This window comes from Crinia signifera, chromosome 5 (genome assembly GCF_055691185.1).
Source record: "Crinia signifera chromosome 5, ASM5569118v1, whole genome shotgun sequence".
NCBI classification, from domain to species: Eukaryota; Metazoa; Chordata; class Amphibia; order Anura; family Myobatrachidae; genus Crinia; species Crinia signifera.
The window spans coordinates 208990009-209013930 of NC_139221.1; the positions used below are offsets into that span (position 1 = coordinate 208990009).

Genomic DNA, 23922 nt, shown 5'->3' on the forward strand with positions numbered 1-23922 from the left:
TGGGTACAAGCAGATACAGCTGAAAAGGCCATTAACACATCCCAACATGGCAGTACCCTGTACTTCTTCTCACCTACATTCCATTATGGGATGTGGGTGAGAACTCGCACAAAGGGCACTGCCGTGATGGAATGGGAAGTGTGGGTACAAGCAGATACAGCTGAAAAGGCCATTAACACATCCCAACATGGCAGTACCCTGTACTTCTTCTCACCTACATTCCATTATGGGATGTGGGTGAGAACTCGCACAAAGGGCACTGCCGTGATGGAATGGGAAGTGTGGGTACAAGCAGATACAGCTGAAAAGGCCATTAACACATCCCAACATGGCAGTACACTGTACTTCTTCTCACCTACATTCCATTATGGGATGTGGGTGAGAACTCGCACAAAGGGCACTGCCGTGATGGAATGGGAAGTGTGGGTACAAGCAGATACAGCTGAAAAGGCCATTAACACATCCCAACATGGCAGTACCCTGTACTTCTTCTCACCTACATTCCATTATGGGATGTGGGTGAGAACTCGCACAAAGGGCACTGCCGTGATGGAATGGGAAGTGTGGGTACAAGCAGATACAGCTGAAAAGGCCATTAACACATCCCAACATGGCAGTACCCTGTACTTCTTCTCACCTACATTCCATTATGGGATGTGGGTGAGAACTCGCACAAAGGGCACTGCCGTGATGGAATGGGAAGTGTGGGTACAAGCAGATACAGCTGAAAAGGCCATTAACACATCCCAACATGGCAGTACCCTGTACTTCTTCTCACCTACATTCCATTATGGGATGTGGGTGAGAACTCGCACAAAGGGCACTGCCGTGATGGAATGGGAAGTGTGGGTACAAGCAGATACAGCTGAAAAGGCCATTAACACATCCCAACATGGCAGTACCCTGTACTTCTTCTCACCTACATTCCATTATGGGATGTGGGTGAGAACTCGCACAAAGGGCACTGCCGTGATGGAATGGGAAGTGTGGGTACAAGCAGATACAGCTGAAAAGGCCATTAACACATCCCAACATGGCAGTACCCTGTACTTCTTCTCACCTACATTCCATTATGGGATGTGGGTGAGAACTCGCACAAAGGGCACTGCCGTGATGGAATGGGAAGTGTGGGTACAAGCAGATACAGCTGAAAAGGCCATTAACACATCCCAACATGGCAGTACCCTGTACTTCTTCTCACCTACATTCCATTATGGGATGTGGGTGAGAACTCGCACAAAGGGCACTGCCGTGATGGAATGGGAAGTGTGGGTACAAGCAGATACAGCTGAAAAGGCCATTAACACATCCCAACATGGCAGTACCCTGTACTTCTTCTCACCTACATTCCATTATGGGATGTGGGTGAGAACTCGCACAAAGGGCACTGCCGTGATGGAATGGGAAGTGCTCAAAAGGATATTTTTATAAAAATTAGATGGACAAAAATGTTACCCTATTCTGGTGGTGTAATACACTCCTCTTCATTTTCAGCGATCTTTGAAGCCAGCTTCTCAGTCGTGGAAGGTGATTGTATTGGTTGCCCAGATACTGTTGCTGTTGGAGGATAACGGCCCGGTGGCAACATTCCTGGAAACCCCGTATACATTTGTGAATATGAATAGGTTGCTGAACCTGCTGTAAGGGCAGTGGTCTTTCGTTCTAACTGTTGATGACTTGTTTGAGCATGGTGTGAATCCGATCTACGTTGAGCTTTATTGGCCATGTTCTCAACAATCAATTTTAAAGATGTGGCAATCAAAACAGAACTTGATGCTGTCTGACGTTGGCATTCTGCCATCACATTCAAATATGTTGCAGAATGTTGATTTGCCTCTGAAATTAGCATTAGACTACTTGCTTGACATGATGTGTTTTCTACTAATTTGTTAAGCGCAGTCGCCATGATTATCATAATATCCTGAGATGCTTTGTTGTCTTTTTGACGGTTAACTTCATTCTCTTGCACTGTGGTAATTAATTCTGTTAATGAAGTTTCCAGGCTACCCATACTTTGCTGTAAAAGAGTGTGGAATGATTTGTGTCGATCCTGCATTTGATCAGAGAGAGCAAGGATGTGCTGATATTCTGCATCTGGAATCTCTTTGCTAGTTGTTACTTGCACCCTTGGCTGTCTTGCTGTGAATAAAGTTAAACAAATTACAGTTATATGGTTTAATAAGTAATTTAAGAGTTTTTTAGATGAATGTTATTTATCAAAACACTAATTACCAATTGGTGTAGAAGCTGCTTGATGCTCATCATTCTCTTCATTGGAATTATTTCCGATCAAATCTGGACTAAAACATGGATCAATACAGGAGGACATTCCTGCAATGTTCATTGGATTGTCATCTATAAATAAAATTATAAATTGAGTTGTTTCAATATATATATATATATATATATATATATATATATATATATATATATATATATATATATATATATATATATGTACACCATGGACATTCAACTGTGGAAAAATAAATATTGTACCTTCAGTCGGTGTTGGTGCATTTTCTACTGAATCAACACTGTTTCCTCGTGATTTAGTTTGATGCAAATCTCTTGATGATGTTTGTTTTTCAGGTAAACTTGCTTCAAAACCCTGGAAAGTAGTCTCCGCTGAACTTAAAAAACAACTTGGTATGCTTAGCATTTCTTGGGTTCTACTGGGTGTAAAGGCGTTCTTTTGAAGTGCTGTTACAGCTGTTTCATTACAAATGCTTTGACCAATAACTGGACGATCATCTGCAAATATAATTTAAAAAATCATTATCATTTAGAAGAAATACTTATGAAATTATTATGTAACAATATCAGGTCAATAAGCACTGATTTTTTTTGCTAGTAGTTCAAAACACCACCCATTAACAAAGTATAGTGTGTCGACAGCGTTGCATAGCCGAGCACTTTGTAACGCCATCATAAATGCTGTTCATCTGCGAAAATAACCTGCAGACGAATAGCTTTCCAGGTGACATTGACGCAGTATATCGTGTGGCAGCACACAATGGGCAGCCATACATACTTGAGAATTTGGCTTAAACCTCAGTTTCGATCAAGTTTCATCTCAGACCAGAGTGTTTGGGTCATACCTGAAACTTGAAGTGTAAAATAAAATTGTATTTACCTATTTGCCTTCTTTTATTGTTTCTGTCTTTCATTACAGATCCTCTTTTCCTTCTGGAAGGCTCCTCTTCGTGCACAAAATCTCCCTGACGTCTGGAGTCAATTCTGCCTGCTACGCCTGTAACCATGATTGGGTTTAATCTTTTTTTTATAACTTCCTCCCATGAAAGCCAATTCACTTTCAGTTCCGGCCCTCCACCGGTCCCCATTTCGTGCCTTCGTTGAATTCCTAATTTTTTTTTAGTTTGACGACGGCAGTCGTTATATCTCTTCATGCAATGCTTTGCATCCCTGCGTATTCCAGAAATCGATGTTACTTTCTCAGCAATTGTGTTCCATATTTTTCTTTTTTGTCTAGGAGCAGTAGTTTGTGCCCTTGGCCCGAATAGCATGTCGTAGTAACGATCAACTAAATCAACTAAGGCAAAGCTTTCTGACTCATTGAAACGGATTCCTCTCTGCATCTTCTTGCAGTTTTCTTCTGCAGATCCATCTCCGGGAGAATTATGTGATCCACCTGCATCTGAATTTCCATCATTATCACGATTGCCTGTATGCCTTGGAGCTTGTGGTTCTGTACAACGTATTTCATGTTGGTGACCATCTTCTTGACGCCTGTGTCGAACAGTTGTATCATGCCTACGAGAATGGGTTTCTTCATTTTGCTAATAAAAAAGATACAAAGCCAAAATATTAGCATCATTCTTTTGAAATAAAAACAAGAAGTATACAGTATTTAACTTACTTTGGTTTGAGAATTTGCAGAAGTATTTTCCTTTCGGCGAGATGATGATATTTTTGATCGCCACAATCTAAATTCTTCACTGTCCTCCCAAGCATTATCAAATCTTCCTAGCGATTCCTCAGATGTCGAATTTTCATAAAGATTAGGGCTTCTCATTCTTGAAGTCTGCGTAAATAATGTACACATGCAGCCATTGAAACAATAAATATAAAATCAATGTAAAATAACAGGTAAAGTCGGACAACAATTGTGACATGCCTATAAGAAAATGAAAATTAATTAAATACATTTAATGGACAGTGCATGTGAATGCAATAGTGGGGTGGTACAAATTGAGGAGAACATTACCTTTCTTTTGGACTTCCTTAATTTGTTGCATTCTTTTGTGCTTGGACCGGGCACATTGTTTTCCTCTGTGTCTTGCCCTGACTCATTGGATAACCTCCGGGAATCATCCGAATGTGCTTCCTGCTCATTGAAATGTCTTTGAGAGTTCCTCAACATTTCTATGAATGAAAGTGAAATATGTTCAATCTCAACTTATCACACTAATGTTTGTTGGAAAAAAAACAGGGACAATGCCAATATTGACCCCACATGGTACCCCAAAGACATCATTCAGCAGCTCTGCAGCCCCCAAACAAACCTTACTACAAGTGTACAGTAGGTTAAGAGCCACACCCTGATGTGTGGTGGATAAAAAACAGGGACAATGCCAATATTGACCCCACAAGGTACCCCTAAGACATCATTCAGCAGCCCTGCAGCCCCCAAACAAACCTTACTACAAGTGTACAGTAGGTTAAGAGCCACACCCTGATGTGTGGTGGCAAAAAAACAGGGACAATGCCAATATTGACCCCACATGGTACCCCAAAGACATCATTCAGCAGCTCTGCAGCCCCCAAACAAACCTTACTACAAGTGTACAGTAGGTTAAGAGCCACACCCTGATGTGTGGTGGATAAAAAACAGGGACAATGCCAATATTGACCCCACAAGGTACCCCTAAGACATCATTCAGCAGCCCTGCAGCCCCCAAACAAACCTTACTACAAGTGTACAGTAGGTTAAGAGCCACACCCTGATGTGTGGTGGATAAAAAACAGGGACAATGCCAATATTGACCCCACATGGTACCCCTAAGACATCATTCAGCAGCTCTGCAGCCCCCAAACAAACCTTACTACAAGTGTACAGTAGGTTAAGAGCCACACCCTGATGTGTGGTGGATAAAAAACAGGGACAATGACAATATTGACCCCACATGGTACCCCAAAGACATCATTCAGCAGCCCTGCAGCCCCCAAACAAACCTTACTACAAGTGTACAGTAGGTTAAGAGCCACACCCTGATGTGTGGTGGATAAAAAACAGGGACAATGACAATATTGACCCCACATGGTACCCCAAAGACATCATTCAGCAGCCCTGCAGCCCCCAAACAAACCTTACTACAAGTGTACAGTAGGTTAAGAGCCACACCCTGATGTGTGGTGGCAAAAAAACAGGGACAATGCCAATATTGACCCCACATGGTACCCCAAAGACATAATTCAGCAGCTCTGCAGCCCCCAAACAAACCTTACTACAAGTGTACAGTAGGTTAAGAGCCACACCCTGATGTGTGGTGGATAAAAAACAGGGACAATGCCAATATTGACCCCACATGGTACCCCTAAGACATCATTCAGCAGCTCTGCAGCCCCCAAACAAACCTTACTACAAGTGTACAGTAGGTTAAGAGCCACACCCTGATGTGTGGTGGATAAAAAACAGGGACAATGACAATATTGACCCCACATGGTACCCCAAAGACATCATTCAGCAGCCCTGCAGCCCCCAAACAAACCTTACTACAAGTGTACAGTAGGTTAAGAGCCACACCCTGATGTGTGGTGGATAAAAAACAGGGACAATGACAATATTGACCCCACATGGTACCCCAAAGACATCATTCAGCAGCCCTGCAGCCCCCAAACAAACCTTACTACAAGTGTACAGTAGGTTAAGAGCCACACCCTGATGTGTGGTGGCAAAAAAACAGGGACAATGCCAATATTGACCCCACATGGTACCCCAAAGACATAATTCAGCAGCTCTGCAGCCCCCAAACAAACCTTACTACAAGTGTACAGTAGGTTAAGAGCCACACCCTGATGTGTGGTGGCAAAAAAACAGGGACAATGCCAATATTGACCCCACATGGTACCCCAAAGACATAATTCAGCAGCTCTGCAGCCCCCAAACAAACCTTACTACAAGTGTACAGTAGGTTAAGAGCCACACCCTGATGTGTGGTGGATAAAAAACAGGGACAATGCCAATATTGACCCCACAAGGTACCCCTAAGACATCATTCAGCAGCCCTGCCGCCCCCAAACAAACCTTACTACAAGTGTACAGTAGGTTAGGAGCCACACCCTGATGTTTGGTGGCAAAAAAACAGGGACAATGCCAATATTGACCCCACATGGTACCCCAAAGACATCATTCAGCAGCTCTGCAGCCCCCAAATAAACCTTACTACAAGTGTACAGTAGGTTAAGAGCCACACCCTGATGTGTGGTGGATAAAAAACAGGGACAATGCCAATATTGACCCCACATGGTACCCCAAAGACATCATTCAGCAGCTCTGCAGCCCCCAAACAAACCTTACTACAAGTGTACAGTAGGTTAAGAGCCACACCCTGATGTGTGGTGGATAAAAAACAGGGACAATGCCAATATTGACCCCACATGGTACCCCAAAGACATCATTCAGCAGCCCTGCAGCCCCCAAACAAACCTTACTAGCAGTGTACAGTAGGCTAAGAGCCACACCCTGATCTTTGGCGCAAAAAAAAGGACACCCCAAACCTGCACAATAAAACAGCAAACCGCAATTTCACAAAAAACATACATTCTAAAATTGCATTTTAGAATTGTCAAATCTATCAAACCGGCCACCCCAAAACTGGAATTCATCCCTGCACACTTGTCATCATAAAAAACATTTGCAAACAAAATAAAACAATTACATTACACTCAGTTTTAAAAAAAAGGTTAACCTCAAGACCGCGAGTGATTCCAGTGCTCTGCCTTCGTTTGGATATGCTTTTCCAGCACACAGTCCACGATACAAATCAGCGCTCCGCAGTGTTCCAAAATGGAGGGTAAACTACGCAGTACACTACGCAGTACTCTTCCTTATATAGTAAACGGGCGAGGCTGGGTAGCGAAAACGAAACGCCCAGTTTTCACTTCATTGGTTAGTTTACGCATTTAGGCGTTCCACGAAAACGAAACTTTGAATACACGAAAAATCGAAATTAGTAATCGCGTCAGTGTACCGAAAGAAGAGAAAGGTGCGAAAAATCGTAAACATAACCATTTTCGCACAACATTGAATATGGCCCTCAGTGATTGAAGTAGATATTTTTAAGTGGGGGTATGGCAAAGTGATGGTTCAGCGTGCTGCAGGGAAAGAGGTGTTGCCACTCAAAAGGGAGCATGTCCTTGAGTGTAGTGTACCCCACCATATACCTCTTATGCAATTATGCAACACAATAGTAGACCCCCTTATACTGTACTTGTCCCTTACACATTATATTATGGAATAAGCCACATTTCAGAGAGATTGCGTAAAAATTCACATTATGTTACACAGAATAAACCATAATTCACACAGAAGGAGTCAAAATTGTCATTATGCCACCTGAATTGAGCCAAAATTCATAATATGTCACACGGAATAAGACAAAATTCACAAACAATGATTAAAAATTCACATTATTCCACAGAGAATAAGCCAAATTCACATAGACTAAACCAAAATTCAAATGCTACACGGAATGGTCCAAAATTCACATTCTGCCGCATAGTAGGAGCCAAATTCACATTATGCCACATGGAGTGTTCCACAATGCAGGGAAATTGTCTGTGGGGATGCAGGGACATTGTCGGCGGGGATGCAGGGACAGTGATGGCAGCAAGAAACGCAGAGACAGTGACGGCAGGGAGAGACAGATCAATAGGGAGGGATAGAGAGATGTAGGGTGGGATAGAGAGACGCAGGCACTAGGGAGGGATAGAGAGACATAGGGCACTAGGTAGGGCAGAAAGATGCAGGGCACTAGAGGCGTAGGGCGCTAGAGAGGGAAGAAAGATGCAGGTTGCAGTGGAAGCCAGAGAAAGGAGGAATTGGTACTGTATTAGGAGGAGGAGTGCTGCGTATTAGAGGAGAGCTAGGACAGAATAGGTGGGAGCTGGGGACAGCAGGAGTAGGTTGGCACAGGACAGGGACTTAAGAAAGCTGGGTACTGCCCCACTCTTTAAAGAGAGCGATGGGACTGCTAGGCCCAGGGCAGGTGTGCTGTGATGCTGTCACATCCCTAGGGAAGGTAGATGGGGAGGAACAAACAATATAGAGGGGGCGGAGCCATATGTGTACCTGGAACCTGCAGCTTAGCGAGCCCAGACCAGACCAGACCAGTCCAGAGCCCAGCCCCAGCCCAGCCCAGCCCCAGATCAGCACAGAGCCCAGCCCCAGCCCAGTCCAGAGGTCAGTCCAAAACCCCAGCACGACTCATGCTGCCGCAGTGCACTGCCACCGCCGCTGCTGCTGCCTGCTAGTCCCTCCGGCAGAGAACTATGGCTCCGGTTCGTGAGCCAATCAGAGCCGGCGAAGCGCTTCAAAAAACCGCTGACTCGGGAATCCTGCAGCGCTGCCTGCGCTCTCTAGTGAGCGCAAGAGGGAGGAGGGGGAGGAGGGATAGCAATGTCTATAGAGACTAGGAGGAGGCGGCCGGGAGGAGGCTGAGCCGTAATCAGCAGCGGGGCTGCTGCTAAAATATGATAGATTAGACGGGGAGCCTGGGGACTGCTTTTCGGCATCACTATCATCGGCCTCCCGGGAAACTTCCGGGTAATTATAATGGTCAATCCGCCCCTGTTGTCAATGTAAGCACTTTTCTAAGCTACGTTATCAGCGTAGCGCGGTAGCAGCTACGCTAATAACGTAGCGTAGCTACGCAAAGCTAGGTTATTAGTGTAGCTGCCTTACTTGAACTATTTCTCTGTGGAACTACAAGTGCCACAATGACCTGTCAGTGTAGTGACTTGGCAGCTCAGTGCTGACAGGTTGCTACGTTATCAGCGTAGCAGCCTTACTTGTGTAGTTTCATGTCACCAGTTTGAACTACGTTGTCAGCATAGTGACTGAACGGCAGCCCAGCGCTGATAGGTCATTGTGGTACTTGTAGTTCCACAGAGAAATAGACAGCCCAGCACACCTCTAACAAAGGGGGCGTCTGAATTTTGCGTCTACTACTTAGACCATGGGTCTTTAAACTGTGGCCCTCCAGATGTTGTGAAACTACAAATCCCAGCATACCTTGCCACAGTTTTAACACTACCTTATAGCAAAACTGTGACAAGGTATGCTGGGATTTGTAGTTTCACAACATCTGGAGGGCCGCAGTTTGAAGACCCATGACTTAGACGCTATAACGTCTAAGTAGTAGACGCAAAATTCAGACGCCCCCTTTGTTAGCGGTGTGCTGGGCTGTCTATTTCTCTGTGGAATGACCTGTCAGCGCTGGGCTGCCGCTCAGTCACTACGCTGACAACATAGTTCAAACTGGTACCATGAAACTACACAAGTAAGGCTGCTACGCTGATAACGTAGCAACCTGTCAGCGCCTGTCAAAACGAGATGCGATGAGACGAGATATTGTACACAATATTGTATACAATTATTGTAACGTGTATGGGCACCTTTAGAATGATGGGACAATACTCTAGATTCTAAAGTGACAGTTGGGAAGTATGGTAGAGTACTATGATTGTACAATGTAATGTACTAGTAGAATTACCACATGTCCTGTATTACACTGTACAGTCCATAATTGTAAAGTCCGTAGAGGTGACACAATCAGGACATTTTAATGTCCACGATTGGCTGCAGCAATTGCCAGTTAAAACATCAGGTCCCAGCAGTCCAGTTGTCCAGGATGAGACTTAGGACAAGCTTTACTGCTCTCAAACACAGAAGTAAGGAGACAAGAACATTTGGAGGACCCAACAGTCAGCTGCATACTGGCAAAGTTGTACACAGCTCTGACTAACAAAGTTCACAAATATCACAAGACACACCTTAGGAGCTCTTCACTCCAGTGAGCTCTGCTACAATTCTAGCCTCCAGAATGAAACCCTTATTACTCCTATTTCCTCCAGAAAAACACTGTCATTCAACCGCAACATGCTATCTCAAATCTTGTTAGACATTAATATACCCATTACATCCAAGATGAGTAACCCCATAGACCTATAACCTCCAGAGTGAGACCCACATATACCTAAAATTTGTAGCCAGGCTGCGACCCAATATGCTTAGTTTAAGGATAACTCCCGACCAAAGTCAAAGAACACCACAATTCTATCACCATATACAAATAATCTAGTGTCCTAACCCTCTGTGGTTCACCCTAAATATCATATACACTGCTACTGTATATACCAGTATGAATTGTATCCTGCACCTAATAGATAAGTATCTAACAAATCTACCTATACTTATCACCCTATCTTCAGTGTGTCCCTCCACCAGCAGAATCACTGTGTCTGTCATACACAGTCGCACACAGGTTGGTGACGTATCGACCCAAGTCAAGTTGAACACGCCACACAAAATAACCTGGGTCGACCAACCCAGGATTTTGACCTGGATTGTAAGAAGGGTAAAACCCGGGTTGCCCTCTGCAATATGGCCAATCCAGGTTTACTCAGAAAGCAAAAAGAATGGAACTGCGCAATAAAGGGGAATACATGCAATTTATTTATGCACTAATAAAAAATACACAATTTCAAAATACAATTATAAGAATTAGTAAAACAAGGGGGGGGTATATAAAATTGTTAGCACAACCGGTCGTGTCTGATTAGTATATATTTAAAACCAAATACAGTTTGCTTCCCTTGAATTAGTCACAGTCAGATTAGTGTATTAGTTGGTTAGAATGCTGTTTTTTTTTAAACAGTCTTGTTTCATGGATTAGTGGAATAACTGTCCAGGTTTTTATGTCTGGCCAGACAATTTTTGTATTTGGGGTACCTTACAGCTGCCACCTGTAGTTCCTCCGGTCTCCCAGTGGATGGTGCTGAATCACCTTTCTTGTTCCCACTTTATCTGGAGTCACCTTCGTGCTGGTGGTCTGATGATAGGCTTGTATGGTTCTCCCCTTTGGTGCAAAGAAAAAGAATTATGGATATCCCAACGTGTTTCCCCGCCTCCGGTGACGGTCTCAGCGGCTTTTTCAAGGGAAATATAAGGAAAATAGCAAGTACATTTGTATCTATAAATGGAGGAGTCCATATCTCTCAAGGCAATAGTATAAAGATACATGTAAAGAATTCATCCCATAGAATCTTTATAATATAAGAAATCCAATAATAATATAAAATAAAACAGATCTTAATATTTGTTTACAAAAAGAACAGGTCTTAATGCTGATGGTTCCCGGAAGAAAGTTGGAGTGGTTAGACTGTGGGAGGAATGGCTTACGGTTTGGGTTAAACTACTGAGTGAAAATACCATTAGTGGTAGAGTGAAAATGCTTACCAGTATCCCAGGAAGGAGGATGGTGGCTGTATGCAAACTCCATCCAGAAACCCTCCTCTCTACGGAGCACTAGACTCTGGCATTGTGGCATAGTCTACTTTTGCATGCACAATTTGCCCAGCTCTTCGTAGACATGGTGCCTGCCATGTTCCAGTGACTAAGGTGATTTTTTTTTTGCAGCTGTAAAGCAACAGGACTCTGAAAAAGATAAGTAAATTAACATGATGCACTGGGGTGTGGCACAATGCCTAGTCTATTGCACAAGTGGGGTGGAGGGGGACCATTCGGAGCCCACACACTGGCCTTAAGTGCCTCTACTATGAGGGGATATGGTCATTTGGTCTACAGCATGATAGTCAATAAACATTGGGTCAACACCATTAGGTCGACATGGGGATAGGTTGACATGGTTCTAGGTCGACATGGTTCAAGGTCAACATGGATCTAGGGCCACATGGGTCTAGGTCCACATGGGTTTTGGTCGACAGGTCATTAGGTCGACACAAGCATTAGGTCGACAGTGTCTAGGACGACAGTCAAAAGGTCCCATGTCGACCTAGACCCATGTCAACCTAGTGGTGTCGCCCTAATGCTTATCGACCAACATGCTGTAGACCAAACGATCCCAACCCACTATGAGTGCTATTTATAAACTTTACTTTTACAGTCAATTCTCTGGCTTTGGAGCCTCTGTTGTTCCTGGGGGTAAGCAACTGCATTCTTTTGGGAAAAAATAAGAAAGCCAGTTGTAAGCCATTATTCAGACATTATTACAGTGGTATGAAAATGCCCTGAAATCTTTAAAAAAAGAAAAGATGGCAACACTATATACTGGTCGAAAATGCAGCATTATACATCATTGTAAGGACAAAAGCAGAAACAGGATGGGAATGGATGAAAGCACAAAGCAGTGAGGCCAGTTACCAAATCTTCTTTAATTAAAGTAATTTCACTAACTCAGGATATTATTATTTTGTATTTTATATTGAAATCTTAAATCTATTTAGGCTTGTTGATTAATTATAATCTTCAAAGCATAATCAACATGTTCTATGCTAAGCAAAGCAGAGACTCCCACTCACACATATGTTCTGCTGTGCCGCTAAGAGACAAATATCTCTTTATTTTATCCTTAGTAGCAAACAATTAATAATACTAGGAACCTGAAGATTTTACTTACATATATATATGGTACTTAAATACAAAAAAAATCAAAACATTTTACTAAGTTCCCTGCTGGTTATGTTATTGCTACCAGTTGGTTCATAGAATTTGATGGCAGAGAAGAAACATTTGACCCATCTAGTCTGTTTAACCATATTGTTCCTCAAGCCCAGGCATGTCCAAAGTCCGGGCCGGGGGCCAATTGCGGCCCGTGCCGTCATTTCAAGTGGCCCGTAGCCTCCAGCCAGAAGCGGGCGGAGCATCAGATGCAGGATGCACAGCACAGGACACTAAAGGTGGGGTCCTGGCGAGTGCACCTTTACCTTACTGTCTGCAGAAGTGAGGAGGTGCCGACCGCCACAGTGAGATGTGTTTGGCGGCTTCGGGAGAGCGTCCAAACCCTGGACATTCAGAGAAGGGGGGCAAGCTACAGAACAGAGTGAATGGGGGACATATAGTGAATGGGAGGCATACAGTGAAGGAGGGGCAGGCTGGGGGACATACAGAGAAGGATGGTCAGGCAGGGGAATATAATGTGAAGGGGGCAGAGTGGAGGACATACATTGAATGGGGGCAGGCTGGAGGAAATACAGAGGAGGGGGGCAGGCTGGGGGACATACAGTGAAGGGGCAGGCTGGGGGACATACAGTGAATGGGGGCAGAGTGGGGGACCATTCTGATGTGATTAATGATTCAAAGAATGTCAGGCTGAATGGTCGGCCCCCACACATTTTCACCTCACCAAATCTGGCCCTCGTCACAAAAAGTTTAGACACCCCTGATCAAACCCTATTTGATCCTTTTTTATTTGGATATACTTACGTCTATTTCATGCATGTTTAAATTGCTCTACTGCCTTAGCTTATCTCCCTTCAGTTTCAATGTCCTAGTGTTTTAATACGCTCTTTTAAAAAATGTTTCCCTCCTTGATATATTTGAATGTTTCCATCATGTTCCCCTTTTCCTTCTCTGTTCTAAACTATACATTTTGAGATTTATTAGTCTTTCCGGATAAGTCTTGTGATGTAAGCCATGTATAAGTTTAGTTGCCCTTCTTTGTATCAGCACTAATGTATTTATATCCTTCTGGAGATATGTCCTCAAGAACTGGGCACGGTACTCTAGAAGAGGTCGTACCAATGACCTATACAGTGTCATTATTACTTCTTTCTTTCTGCTACTAATTTCTCTCCCAAATAAGCATCTGACTTGCCTTCCTCATTGCTTTGATACATGGCTTAACTGCCTTTAAGTCACCTGAAATAGTGACTCAGATACCTTTACTCCTCGTTATTTTCCAATATACTGCCAATAATACTATATTTAGCTTTTTAATTTTTTTCTCATAGTTTTGCATTTTTTTACATATCTCTAGCCCCCTTCCCCCTTGTCTAATACCTAAGTTACCAAACAAAAAAGTCAATAACGTGTGCTTGACATGATCTCTCCTAAGTAAATCTATGTTGTTTGGGATCCTGTAAATTGCTGGATTTTAGATAATCTTCAACTCTTTATTTGAATAATGTTTCCATCAATGTCCCTACTACTGATATAGGCTCACTGGGTGGTAGTTGCTTGTGCCTTCTTTGCTTTCACTTTTGGGCAGTGGTGCAATATTCACTATTTTCCAGTCCTATTCTACTCCTGTAGATAGTGACTAGTTGCATTATTCTGTTAATGTTGCTACCAGCACCCCCTAAACCTTCTCCTCTCTAAATGTACTTATGTTCTGATCAACCTTAGGGTTGCACAGATCTACAATTCATCACACAAATATTGTGATGTGATCTGAGAAGACAACAGTGTTTTTTCTTTTATTTTTACAAACACCTCCTGCAGCATTAGCATAGATTCTCAGATCAACTATGACTAAGGATACATCACCAGCCCAGACTGTGTCCACCTCTAAATCAGGCCCAGTGTACGGGTGTCAAAAATAGGGCAATTTACAAATAAAAATTCACCTGATAATTTTAGCTTTCAGGCAATAAAAATCATAATGTAATTTAAGGACTTATCCCTGCAATAAAATCTCAAAGATCACTTGCATTTTCCAAACTCACATCAATAGACAAGGGCTACAATTGGAAACTATCCCTGAGATATATAAAGGAAAGGAAAGAACCAAAGTACCACTTTACCTATTCAAGTCGGAAACTGCCCTCTTTCTGACAAGACAGCAGTTTCGACAGCAATTGAATATACCCTATAGCAGGCATGTCCAAACTATAGCCCTCCTGCTGTTGGGAAACTACAAGTCCCATGATGCCTTGCCACAGTATTGCTATCAGGGTATGCTAAAACTATTACAAGGCAAGCTGGGATGTGTAGTTTCACAACAGCTGGAGGGCCATAGTTTGAACATGCCTGCCCTATAGTGTACCTGAGCAATTTTAAACCACAAGGCTGGAAGAGGAAGGTCTCTTTAAGATTTATGTTAACTCCTCTTTTTGAATATTTACCTTGGTTCATTCGAATCTAGCCTATAAGGTGGCAATGGGTGTTCTTATGATTGTTGTTTTAGTGCCTGCAAAATGGAATTACTCCCTTCTTGGTTTTGAAAAGTCTTCACTCCCATTCGGTTTGTTATGTATTTTAGTTCTTGTCTTAGTTCGGTGGATAGAATGACAGTTGATTTGATTGCTTATTGCTTTTAGCTGGATGCACTTTCCATTTGTGTGGTTACAGGCAATTGTACCTGCCAGGATGTTGTCATTGCCTCAAAGGGTGTGAGTTTCCAATGCCACAGAGTATAAATTTTGGCAATGGCACCCAAATGCACCCCCTCATGAGCAGAAATCAGCCTAATTTGCAGAAAATTTATAGCAGCCCTATAGGGCAAGTTAGCACTACCTTAAAGTGTGTCTGCTGCGATGTACCTCATTTTCAAGTTTATTGTAAGCAATTGGATCGACCCCTAAAGGCCCATACACACTTAACGATTTTCAGCTGAAAATCGGTAAAAACAGACGTTTTGAGCGTTTTTCGGTCGAAAATCGCCCAGTGTGTATGCACCGGAGATTGCCGACTAGCGATGATGCGCACTCCCGCATCATCGCTAGGAAAGTGGGTCATCTGCTGGTTTTACCAGCAGATGTGGCGATGATGGATGGTTTTCCATCCATCATTGCTGTGTGTGTACGCCTGCCGGGCTGAAAGATTAACCACTTTCAGCCCGGCGGACCGCCCCCTCGCCCGTCATACTCACCCTGTGCTCCGTCTGGCTGGCCGGTTGGATGCTGCTGCTGCAGAGACCTGCTCCCCGGCCAGGCTAGCCCCGCCCCCAGCCTTGCTAAACACACGGAGCAGACAGCACTGCTCCCTGCTAACACTCAGCTGGGCACCAATGGTTATATTATTCTGCCCACTGCCACCAATGTATTCATTAAATGCACCAATAAAATATATATATTATATATATAAATATATATATATATATATATATATATATATATATTATAATGTGTATATATATATATATATAATATATATATATATATATATATATATGTAATATAATATATATATATATATATATAATATATATTATATATATACATTTATATATATATCTATATATATATATATATATATTATATAATATATTATAATATATTGTTGGTGCATTTAAATGAATACATTGGTGGCAGTGGGCATATAAAATATAAACATTGGTGGGCAGCTGTGTGCGTCGCTATCTGCTGGGGACGGCTATGGATAGTGTAGGGCACGGGGCGCCCCAGGCGGGGAGGGAGGGCGCTTTGGCGCTTACCCGCTTTGCTCCACAGGGGAACTATGCGGCCACATCTCACCGAGGGAGGGAACGGGCTGGAGGGGGATGCGGTAAAGGCCGCAGAGTCGCTCCAGGGGCACATGGGGGGGGGGGGGTTGCATTTAAATAAATATACATTTGTGGAAGTGGGCATATAAATATATAAACATTGGTGGGCAGTGTTGGCAGTAACGTATACATTGCTGGTCTGTGCCAGCAATGCATAAATCATAAATTAGCATCAACACTGCCCACCAATGTTTATATATTTATATGCCCACTGCCACCAATGTACTGTATATGTGGAACCCTTGGAATTGAAACCCAGCCCATTTATAATGAAAGATTTTCAGCAAAGTCTTTTGCCTCCTGAAAATCTCTTGCTCTTTGGGGAAAATAGCTCAGTGTGTACGCACTACTTTGGTGAAAGATATAGCTATCAAAGATTTTGGCAAAGTCTTTTGAAATGAAAATCTTCAAGTGTATGGGCCTTTAGAGTTCTTTTGCAGTAGAGTTGAATAATAATGCTTCATTTCTGCCACTATACTAAAACGAATGAAATCACCCAAATTGTAATTATTATTGTCTACAACCGACTTAGGCCCTTATTCTGATCGGTGCGTACTTTCCCGAATTCTTACGGTGCGGGCCGCACGCAACGCTATGCGGACATCGTCCGTAGAAACGCCCATTGAGCCCCCGCATTCGGACGGACTCACTCTTTAAGAACAGGGCGTGTGTACGGACGACATACAAACCTTGCGTGTGCGGTGGACACGTACAGATTCGGCACGGTCTTACAGCGTAAGCACGGTCCTACCTCGTCAGAACGGACGGGAAGCTTGCCGTACGCACCGATGCGGAGTATTTACGCTTAAATACAACACTATTTCTCTGAGCACACACAGCGATCACATGATCCACTTATGCAATTAGGCAACCTCATTAAAAAGGGATTGTTATCTATTTGAATCAATTAAATCCTAATATATACTGAAACACATTACTACTACATTCATTACACACATTAACCCTTACAGCATGTGAACATAACATACATCTATATACAGTATGTACATTTTGCTTATTTAAAAGATTATAAACAAGTTACACATATACTTTTCCATTTTTAAAAAACACACAGACAACTTCGAACTGTAATAAACAATTTATTAACGGTACAAAACTTTGATTTAAAAAAAATATATATATAAATTAAATTGCGCCATCCAGCAGCTGGTCCAATTCAGCCAGGACCTGGCGCATGTGGCCTCGGATACGTAAGAGGGCCCCACGGAGACCCTCTTGTGCTTGGGCTGGCTCATCTGTGGACATATTAAAAATGGTAAAATTACTAATGATATTCATGCATACATTTAACATAGTCATACCTAAATTTTAAACATGCACCGTGACAGGTGTGTGTGTGTAATATATATATATATATATATATATATATATATATATATATATAACTATATATATATGACACATACAGCTATACATACATGCATACATACTACATGGAAAGCCTGTTTTTTCCCCTCTACCCTTTACTCTGTAGAACACCTCACAGTCATAGTGCTCCTTCTGAATCCAAACCCACCCATGACTAAGCTCTGAGAAGCATGTCACGCGCTGCACCAATCCCAACTCATCAAAAAGCGCTCAGTGTCTGTAATATGATGGAGCGTGGCATGGGACTTAGTCAACTCTGAGGAATGCTCAGTACATTTGTGCAATCAAGCATGGCTTGCCTGCTGATGGTCTGCTCCAGAAATCATTGTCATAATGCAAGTTAGGTGAAGCTGCAGCACTAACCCACTCCCATGCACAAAATCATTAGTAAGACTAAATCAACACACAATTATGGTGCCAAACATACATGCAGACCAATGGGGGTTTAGCTAGAGAAGGGCCCAGGGGCACTGACCACTTGTTACTCCATTCTAAGCCATGCCTGTCCATACTCCATTTATGCCATACTGAATATAGTTTAGTAAAATTAATCACCTGTAAACTCTACTCACCTATATGAGGCTACAGATTGTACGCTTGCAGCAGGGACATGTAACCCTTACATGAGCACGTCATCCCTTTCTTCCAGGATACAGATTAACTACACAGGTTCAGTGGCACTTAAAATCGACCTGAAAGCCATCCCCACAACCTGTGTCATTAATATGTGTCCAGGATGAAAGGGATGGTTTGGCCACCCTATCTAAGTGTGTCTGTTGGTACCCAGTTTGTTTTATCACTTTATAGTATTTAAAAACACAATTGAATCACCAGTGCTACATAGCAAATAATAGATGACAAAAGGGATACTGATTCTTTATCTATACATACCAATTTCGGGCGCCTCCACCACCTCACAGGCCTCCTCTTCTTCTGGGGCCTCCTCTTCTGGCACCTCCTCCTCATCTGCCACCTCGTCCTCCAATGGCACCACCTCCGCCTCCACTGCCCACACCTCCTCCTCCACTTCCTCCCTTTCCTCTGCCTCCACTTCCTCTGCCACCCCTTCTTCAATTTCAACCTCCTCTGCCATAGCTGCCTCCGCCTCCTCCTGGGCCTGGGACGCCTCTGACTCCTCTCGGGCCTGTCTTGCTCATTCCCGTGCTGTGTTTGTGAAAAAACAAAAAAGTGCCAATTAGGGGTCATTTGTATTAAGCCTTATCAAGCTATAAATCCAAAGGTTATAAGTACTGATAAATGTACAGCCAATCAGCTCCTTAGTGGCTTTTAGAAAACACAGGCTGTAACATGGCAGTTATGCTGTGACATTTGGGACATTGTAAGCATCACAAACATTAATCCTACACAATTACATATTTTATCACCATTACAGGGTGTCAAACAGGAAGTAGCACACATATAGTGTATGCCATGTTTAACTCATGATCAGGCTGGTTACCTTATTGGCTTAAATAATGTAATGTAAGCAATCATGTACAAATGGCCATTTAATGTATAAACACTCACATCTCGCAATCCTGGCCCTGATTTGCTGGAGCAAATCCGGCTGCCGACACCTCAGGTCTGACCACCGCCGCTCCAGCTGAGCGATGGTCCGCCGCACCTGTGTGTGGGCGTATATGCGCCGGCGGGCCACCACATAGGCATTCCGCTTCTGGCGGTTAGTGATAAATGGGCCTGCCCGCCCCAGCCTGGTCTCCATAACGGAGACCAGTGTCCTCAGCTCCGCAGCTGAAAACGGTGCTGCTCTGCCATAGGCCGCCATCTTAGCAATGGCACAATTCAAGCAATCATGTCCTGTCATTGGTTGATCAGAGTGATAATTGGTATTAACTTTATTGTTCATTTTGACAGTAACAGCGTGTATGCGCCACAATAGACGGCTAACCCATTGCATCGCAAACCCACACTTGCTGTGCATAGTTGAGCAGACCATGCCATTACTTACTATCTCCTAAACAGACAGTATAAAATAAGTTGGGAACCCATTATATATAATCTATTACATTCACCAAACATGGGTATAAGCAACAGGTGAAATAGTCTGCATCACTAGCCACTTACACCTAACTCCACAAGGTACTAAACAGCTTTTTTATAGTGAAAGCTATGCATCAGAAACATAGCAAATAGTGGCAGACCTTTTTCCAATATTAGGCCATGGTGGCATGTGTACACTTACCTTCTACTGGCCCACACTAGAGATGTGGAATGAAAAGTAGCTAGCATCAAGGCTGAATTTGGAGACATGTGATTTGGATGCTAGCACTGATTACTATTGCCTAAGTGGTGGACTGGATTTACATATGGAATGGGTATTGTCATTTGTACTCCATACCAAACAAGTGCTCAGTACAGATGTACATTCACATATACATTTCATGTCTGACCTCAGTTTTATTTGGTCATTGGTGTACAAATCTGCATTTACCTACTAATTCACACTTACTAAGTTTGCCAGGTTTTTATACAAAATTTTACCCCAGCAAGGGGCGTGGCCTATGCGCCGCACGGTCGACGCTGCCGTACGGAACGCGGCCATACGGAACGCAGGGTGTCGCTGATGTACGCCAATTACAGAAATAGGATATAAAGGTGTGTTAGACAAATGCAATGTGGTTGCAAACATGGCTGGCTCAGATACAGAGGAAGACCAGGTGTTTCAGGACCTGTTTGGCAACATGGACTCCAGCACCACCTATGTCCCCATCAACCCAGACCAGCCATTGGGAGAACAGCAGCCAGATGGGCCATCTACATCAGGCCAATCGGCAGCTGGCCCATCTTCAGCCTCAACAGAATCATTGGGAACACAGCAGGTGGCTTCCCAACAGAGTAGCCTGCCCAGCCCTTCGAGTACAGCGACAGGTGGCCGTGGCCGTGACCGTGCCAGTGGCAGTGCCAGTGGCCGTGGCCGAAATAGGGCAACAGAGGAACCAACCACCAGAAACATGGCATTTGAAGCGCAGGAGCTTGCCATCCTGGTGCCCCGCGCACGGGATTGGATCGAGTGTCCACAGGACAGGTTGACACACACAAGGAGATGGAAGATCTGGGAGGACATAACGGCGGAGATTAATTCGGTGGCTCCACAAGTTCGTGAGACGGAGCATGTTAAGAAGAGGCAAGTTCATGTGTGTTACATTTGAGCAGTACAAGACCAGTAATGTTTACATTAGATGTTAGATGGAGTAGGTCATTGGCCGGTCACATTGCTTGGAGGCACAGACATGTTTGCCATTTCATTTAATTGATAGTTATTGTAGGGTGAGTGTGAGTGTATATTCTAAGGGTTGGTTTTCAAACTTAATTTAATGTAAGTTTGGTGTCATGAGGCACATGTTGTCATCTGTTGCAGATTGCAATGGGTGCTACAGCAAACATGAGGAGTGACATGTATTAATATGTAAACTTTGATTGCAGGTGGCACGACTTCAAAACGAACCTCAAGAAGAAATTGACCCAGCAGTGGGAACACAGCCACACCTCTGGGGCTGGCCCCATGCCATCAAAGCTGAAGCTCACCCCCCTGGAAGAGATGGCAGAGTGCTGCATTGCAGTCGAGGAGGTCCGGGGGGTGAACACCATGGACAGCAAGGCCCCAGCGGAAGTCATGGCTTCTTTGCTTGAAGGTAATTATTTGCCATGCCATAAGTAGCTGGTCCTAATTTTGCATGGAATGTGTTGTAATTGTAATGTTCTCTTTCACCAGCATCCCCACCGCTTGATCAAGAATCTCTTGAGGAGGTTGAGGAGTCTGTGCCACCTGCCACCAGTACCAGGCCCGTGCAGCAGCAGCAGCCACTGACCGCGGCTGAATTTAGCAGCTGGGGGCAGGTGCTTGGCCATATTCAGCAGCAGGGAGAGTCGGCATCAGAGCGGGTGCATAGGACCGAGGAGGTCTTGCAGGGTTTGGTCAGCAGCCACCAGAGTATTGCTGCCAGCCTGCAGGTGCTGGCTGATCAAGCCCTGCGCCAAAATGACCTCCTCCTCCACCATAATGAGCTTATGGTGGAGCTAGTTGCCAGCAATAGGGTCCTATTGTCAGCCGTTTCTGGTGCATTCCCACCATCAGAACTCCCTGCTGCCAGAGGGGGAAGACCATCCCCCCCCCTCCCCAGCATCTGCTCCACCTGGCCCACCATCTGACCGTGGCCGTGGCCGAAGAGCTGCTGCACGTGGCAAGGAGCCTGCCAGGGGCAAACGTGCCCGCAGATGAACTTGTGTCCGCATTAATCTCCACCCTTATGTCTTCCCAAATCTTTCATTGAGCTGTGTGTGTCAGCTTCCTGTGTCCAATTCCGTGCAGAGGGTTCCCACATTTGCCCTCGTTTCGAATGTCATGTTTGGTTCCCCTGTTGCCCTGTTTCGGCTACCATTGCTGCGTGCTGTACTTGAAGTGTTGGTGCTATACTTTTGTTGTGAAGCCACCTGATGTGTTCCTAATGATTCTGCTGTGGCTATGTATGTCTACAATACATGTATTTATTATATATTATTTACTTTTATTCCTGCAATGGTACCTTTTAATTTGTGACGGTTTCTATTTTATTTTATTTTATAAGTTGATGTACATAAATGTTTATTTTTTCCCCCCAAATGTGTGGTTTAATTGATACATGTAGAAGTGACATGTGTATTTGTATTATTAATATTAAGTTGTGTTCATTAGTTGCAGTGTAAAAGTGTGTGAAAAGTGCAGCATATATGTGTCCATTTAAGCTGCAATGGTTCCAATTGAAGCAATGACAAGCGTGTAATTAACAAGTAATGAGTAAAGGAGGTGATTGTATTGTGTTCAGCTGACATTGGTTGAGGTGCGGCCGTCCTGATTAGGCGTTCCGATTGCCTAGCGCATGACCGAGTGGTGTCCGCAAAGCAATACTTGCTTATGGACACCGCATATTTCTTGCCTTTTTGTTCGCGTGCATTCGGCGTGCTATCCGAATGCACGCCTACCAAAATAAGTGCACTCCCCCGTGTCCGCCCATGTTTCCGCCCAGTTTCGCCCACTTTGAAATTACGCCCCTGTGTAGTTCCGAATGACGCCCATAATACGCCCATATTTCCCGAGTGATTGCGGTGCACATTTCTGTACGGTATTAGTGAGAACAAGTACGTAGACCATGCGTGGCACATGCGCATAGCGTTCCCCACGCATGCGCAGACGGCTAAAAAACGCCATCCGAAAGTATTCGGAAATGTACACACCGACCAGAATAAGGCCCTTACTGCATTTCTTTCCTCCCACTCCCTTCTTGATTCATTCCAGTCTGGCTTCAGTCCTCTACACTACAGTGATGTAGTGAAAGTCTACAATGATCTTCATGCTGCCAAATCGAATCTATTCTTCTTGACTACTCTGCTGTTTTTGATACTGTGGACCCCATTCTTCTTCTCCAAATCATTCACTTCCTTGGTCGTATGATACTGCTCTCTCCTGGCTATCGTTCTACCTCTTTGACTGCTTCTTCTTGGTCTCCACTCAGGACTCCCACTTCCACTAACTGTAGGTTTCCCAAGGCATTTTGGTACTTGTTTCCTATCTGGGCGCCCAGGTTTTCTACGTACGGCACCGTACTGAAATCGGATCGCATCGCATCGTACACATACACGATTTTGAACGATGCGATGCGATGCGATGCGATCCGATTTCCCATAGGAAACAATGTTAAATGGCTCAATTTAGCCAAATTATCATAGGAACAATAGTAAATGGGCCAAAAACACCCCTGAACATTGAAATGTCCCCCCAAAAGTAGTTGACGCCACCCCGCCATCAACGTGAACCCGAAGCGTGGCGAGCGCAGCGAGCCCGCGAGGGGCGGCGGTACGCGTCCTCCGACCTTTTCATGCCCTACTATCCACTAGGGCGTGGAGTGAGAATAGAATAGTGTGGCGAGCGCAGCGAGCCACCGAGCCCGAAGCGTGGCGAGCGCAGCGAGCCCCGCGAGGGGACGCGGATACCTTCACAGTTATACGCGTCCCCTCGCGGGCTTCCCAGGTGTCCATGGCGACGCGGACA

At 44.1% G+C, this 23922-nt stretch overlaps 2 protein-coding genes across 2 annotated transcripts; both read right to left on the reverse strand.

Annotated features, from left to right (window-relative positions):
* Positions 1 to 1290: 1290 nt before the first annotated feature.
* On the reverse strand, positions 1291 to 4493 carry LOC146080813 (uncharacterized). The gene is made up of 6 exons (XM_083188474.1): positions 4229 to 4493; positions 3881 to 4045; positions 3137 to 3800; positions 2500 to 2754; positions 2233 to 2355; positions 1291 to 2139 (listed from the first exon to the last, which is right to left on the reverse strand). The coding sequence occupies exons 1-6, from the start codon at positions 4382 to 4384 to the stop codon at positions 1457 to 1459; spliced, it is 2046 nt and encodes a 681-aa protein (XP_083044600.1). The 5' UTR covers positions 4385 to 4493; the 3' UTR covers positions 1291 to 1456.
* A 13140-nt stretch (positions 4494 to 17633) lies between these two features.
* Positions 17634 to 19032, reverse strand: LOC146005781 (uncharacterized). The gene is made up of 2 exons (XM_083145207.1): positions 18768 to 19032; positions 17634 to 17743 (listed from the first exon to the last, which is right to left on the reverse strand). Exons 1-2 carry the CDS (start codon positions 18967 to 18969, stop codon positions 17634 to 17636), a joined length of 312 nt encoding a protein of 103 aa, XP_083001333.1. The 5' UTR covers positions 18970 to 19032.
* Between the last annotated feature and the right edge of the window lie 4890 nt (positions 19033 to 23922).

What these genes read in the sequence shown, in the direction of transcription:
- LOC146080813 (XM_083188474.1), bottom strand. Translation starts at nt 4,384, where the DNA reads ATGTTGAGGAACTCTCAAAGACATTTCAATGAGCAGGAAGCACATTCG. An exon ending in CTGCAAATTCTCAAACCAAA is followed by an intron (nt 3,801 to 3,880) that starts GTAAGTTAAATA and finishes CTTTTTTATTAG; the next exon opens with CAAAATGAAGAAACCCATTC. An exon ending in TGCACCAACACCGACTGAAG is followed by an intron (nt 2,356 to 2,499) that starts GTACAATATTTA and finishes TTTTATTTATAG; the next exon opens with ATGACAATCCAATGAACATT.
- LOC146005781 (XM_083145207.1), bottom strand. Translation starts at nt 18,969, where the DNA reads ATGGCAGAGGAGGTTGAAATTGAAGAAGGGGTGGCAGAGGAAGTGGAG. An exon ending in GGTGGAGGCGCCCGAAATTG is followed by an intron (nt 17,744 to 18,767) that starts GTATGTATAGAT and finishes ATATGTCCACAG; the next exon opens with ATGAGCCAGCCCAAGCACAA.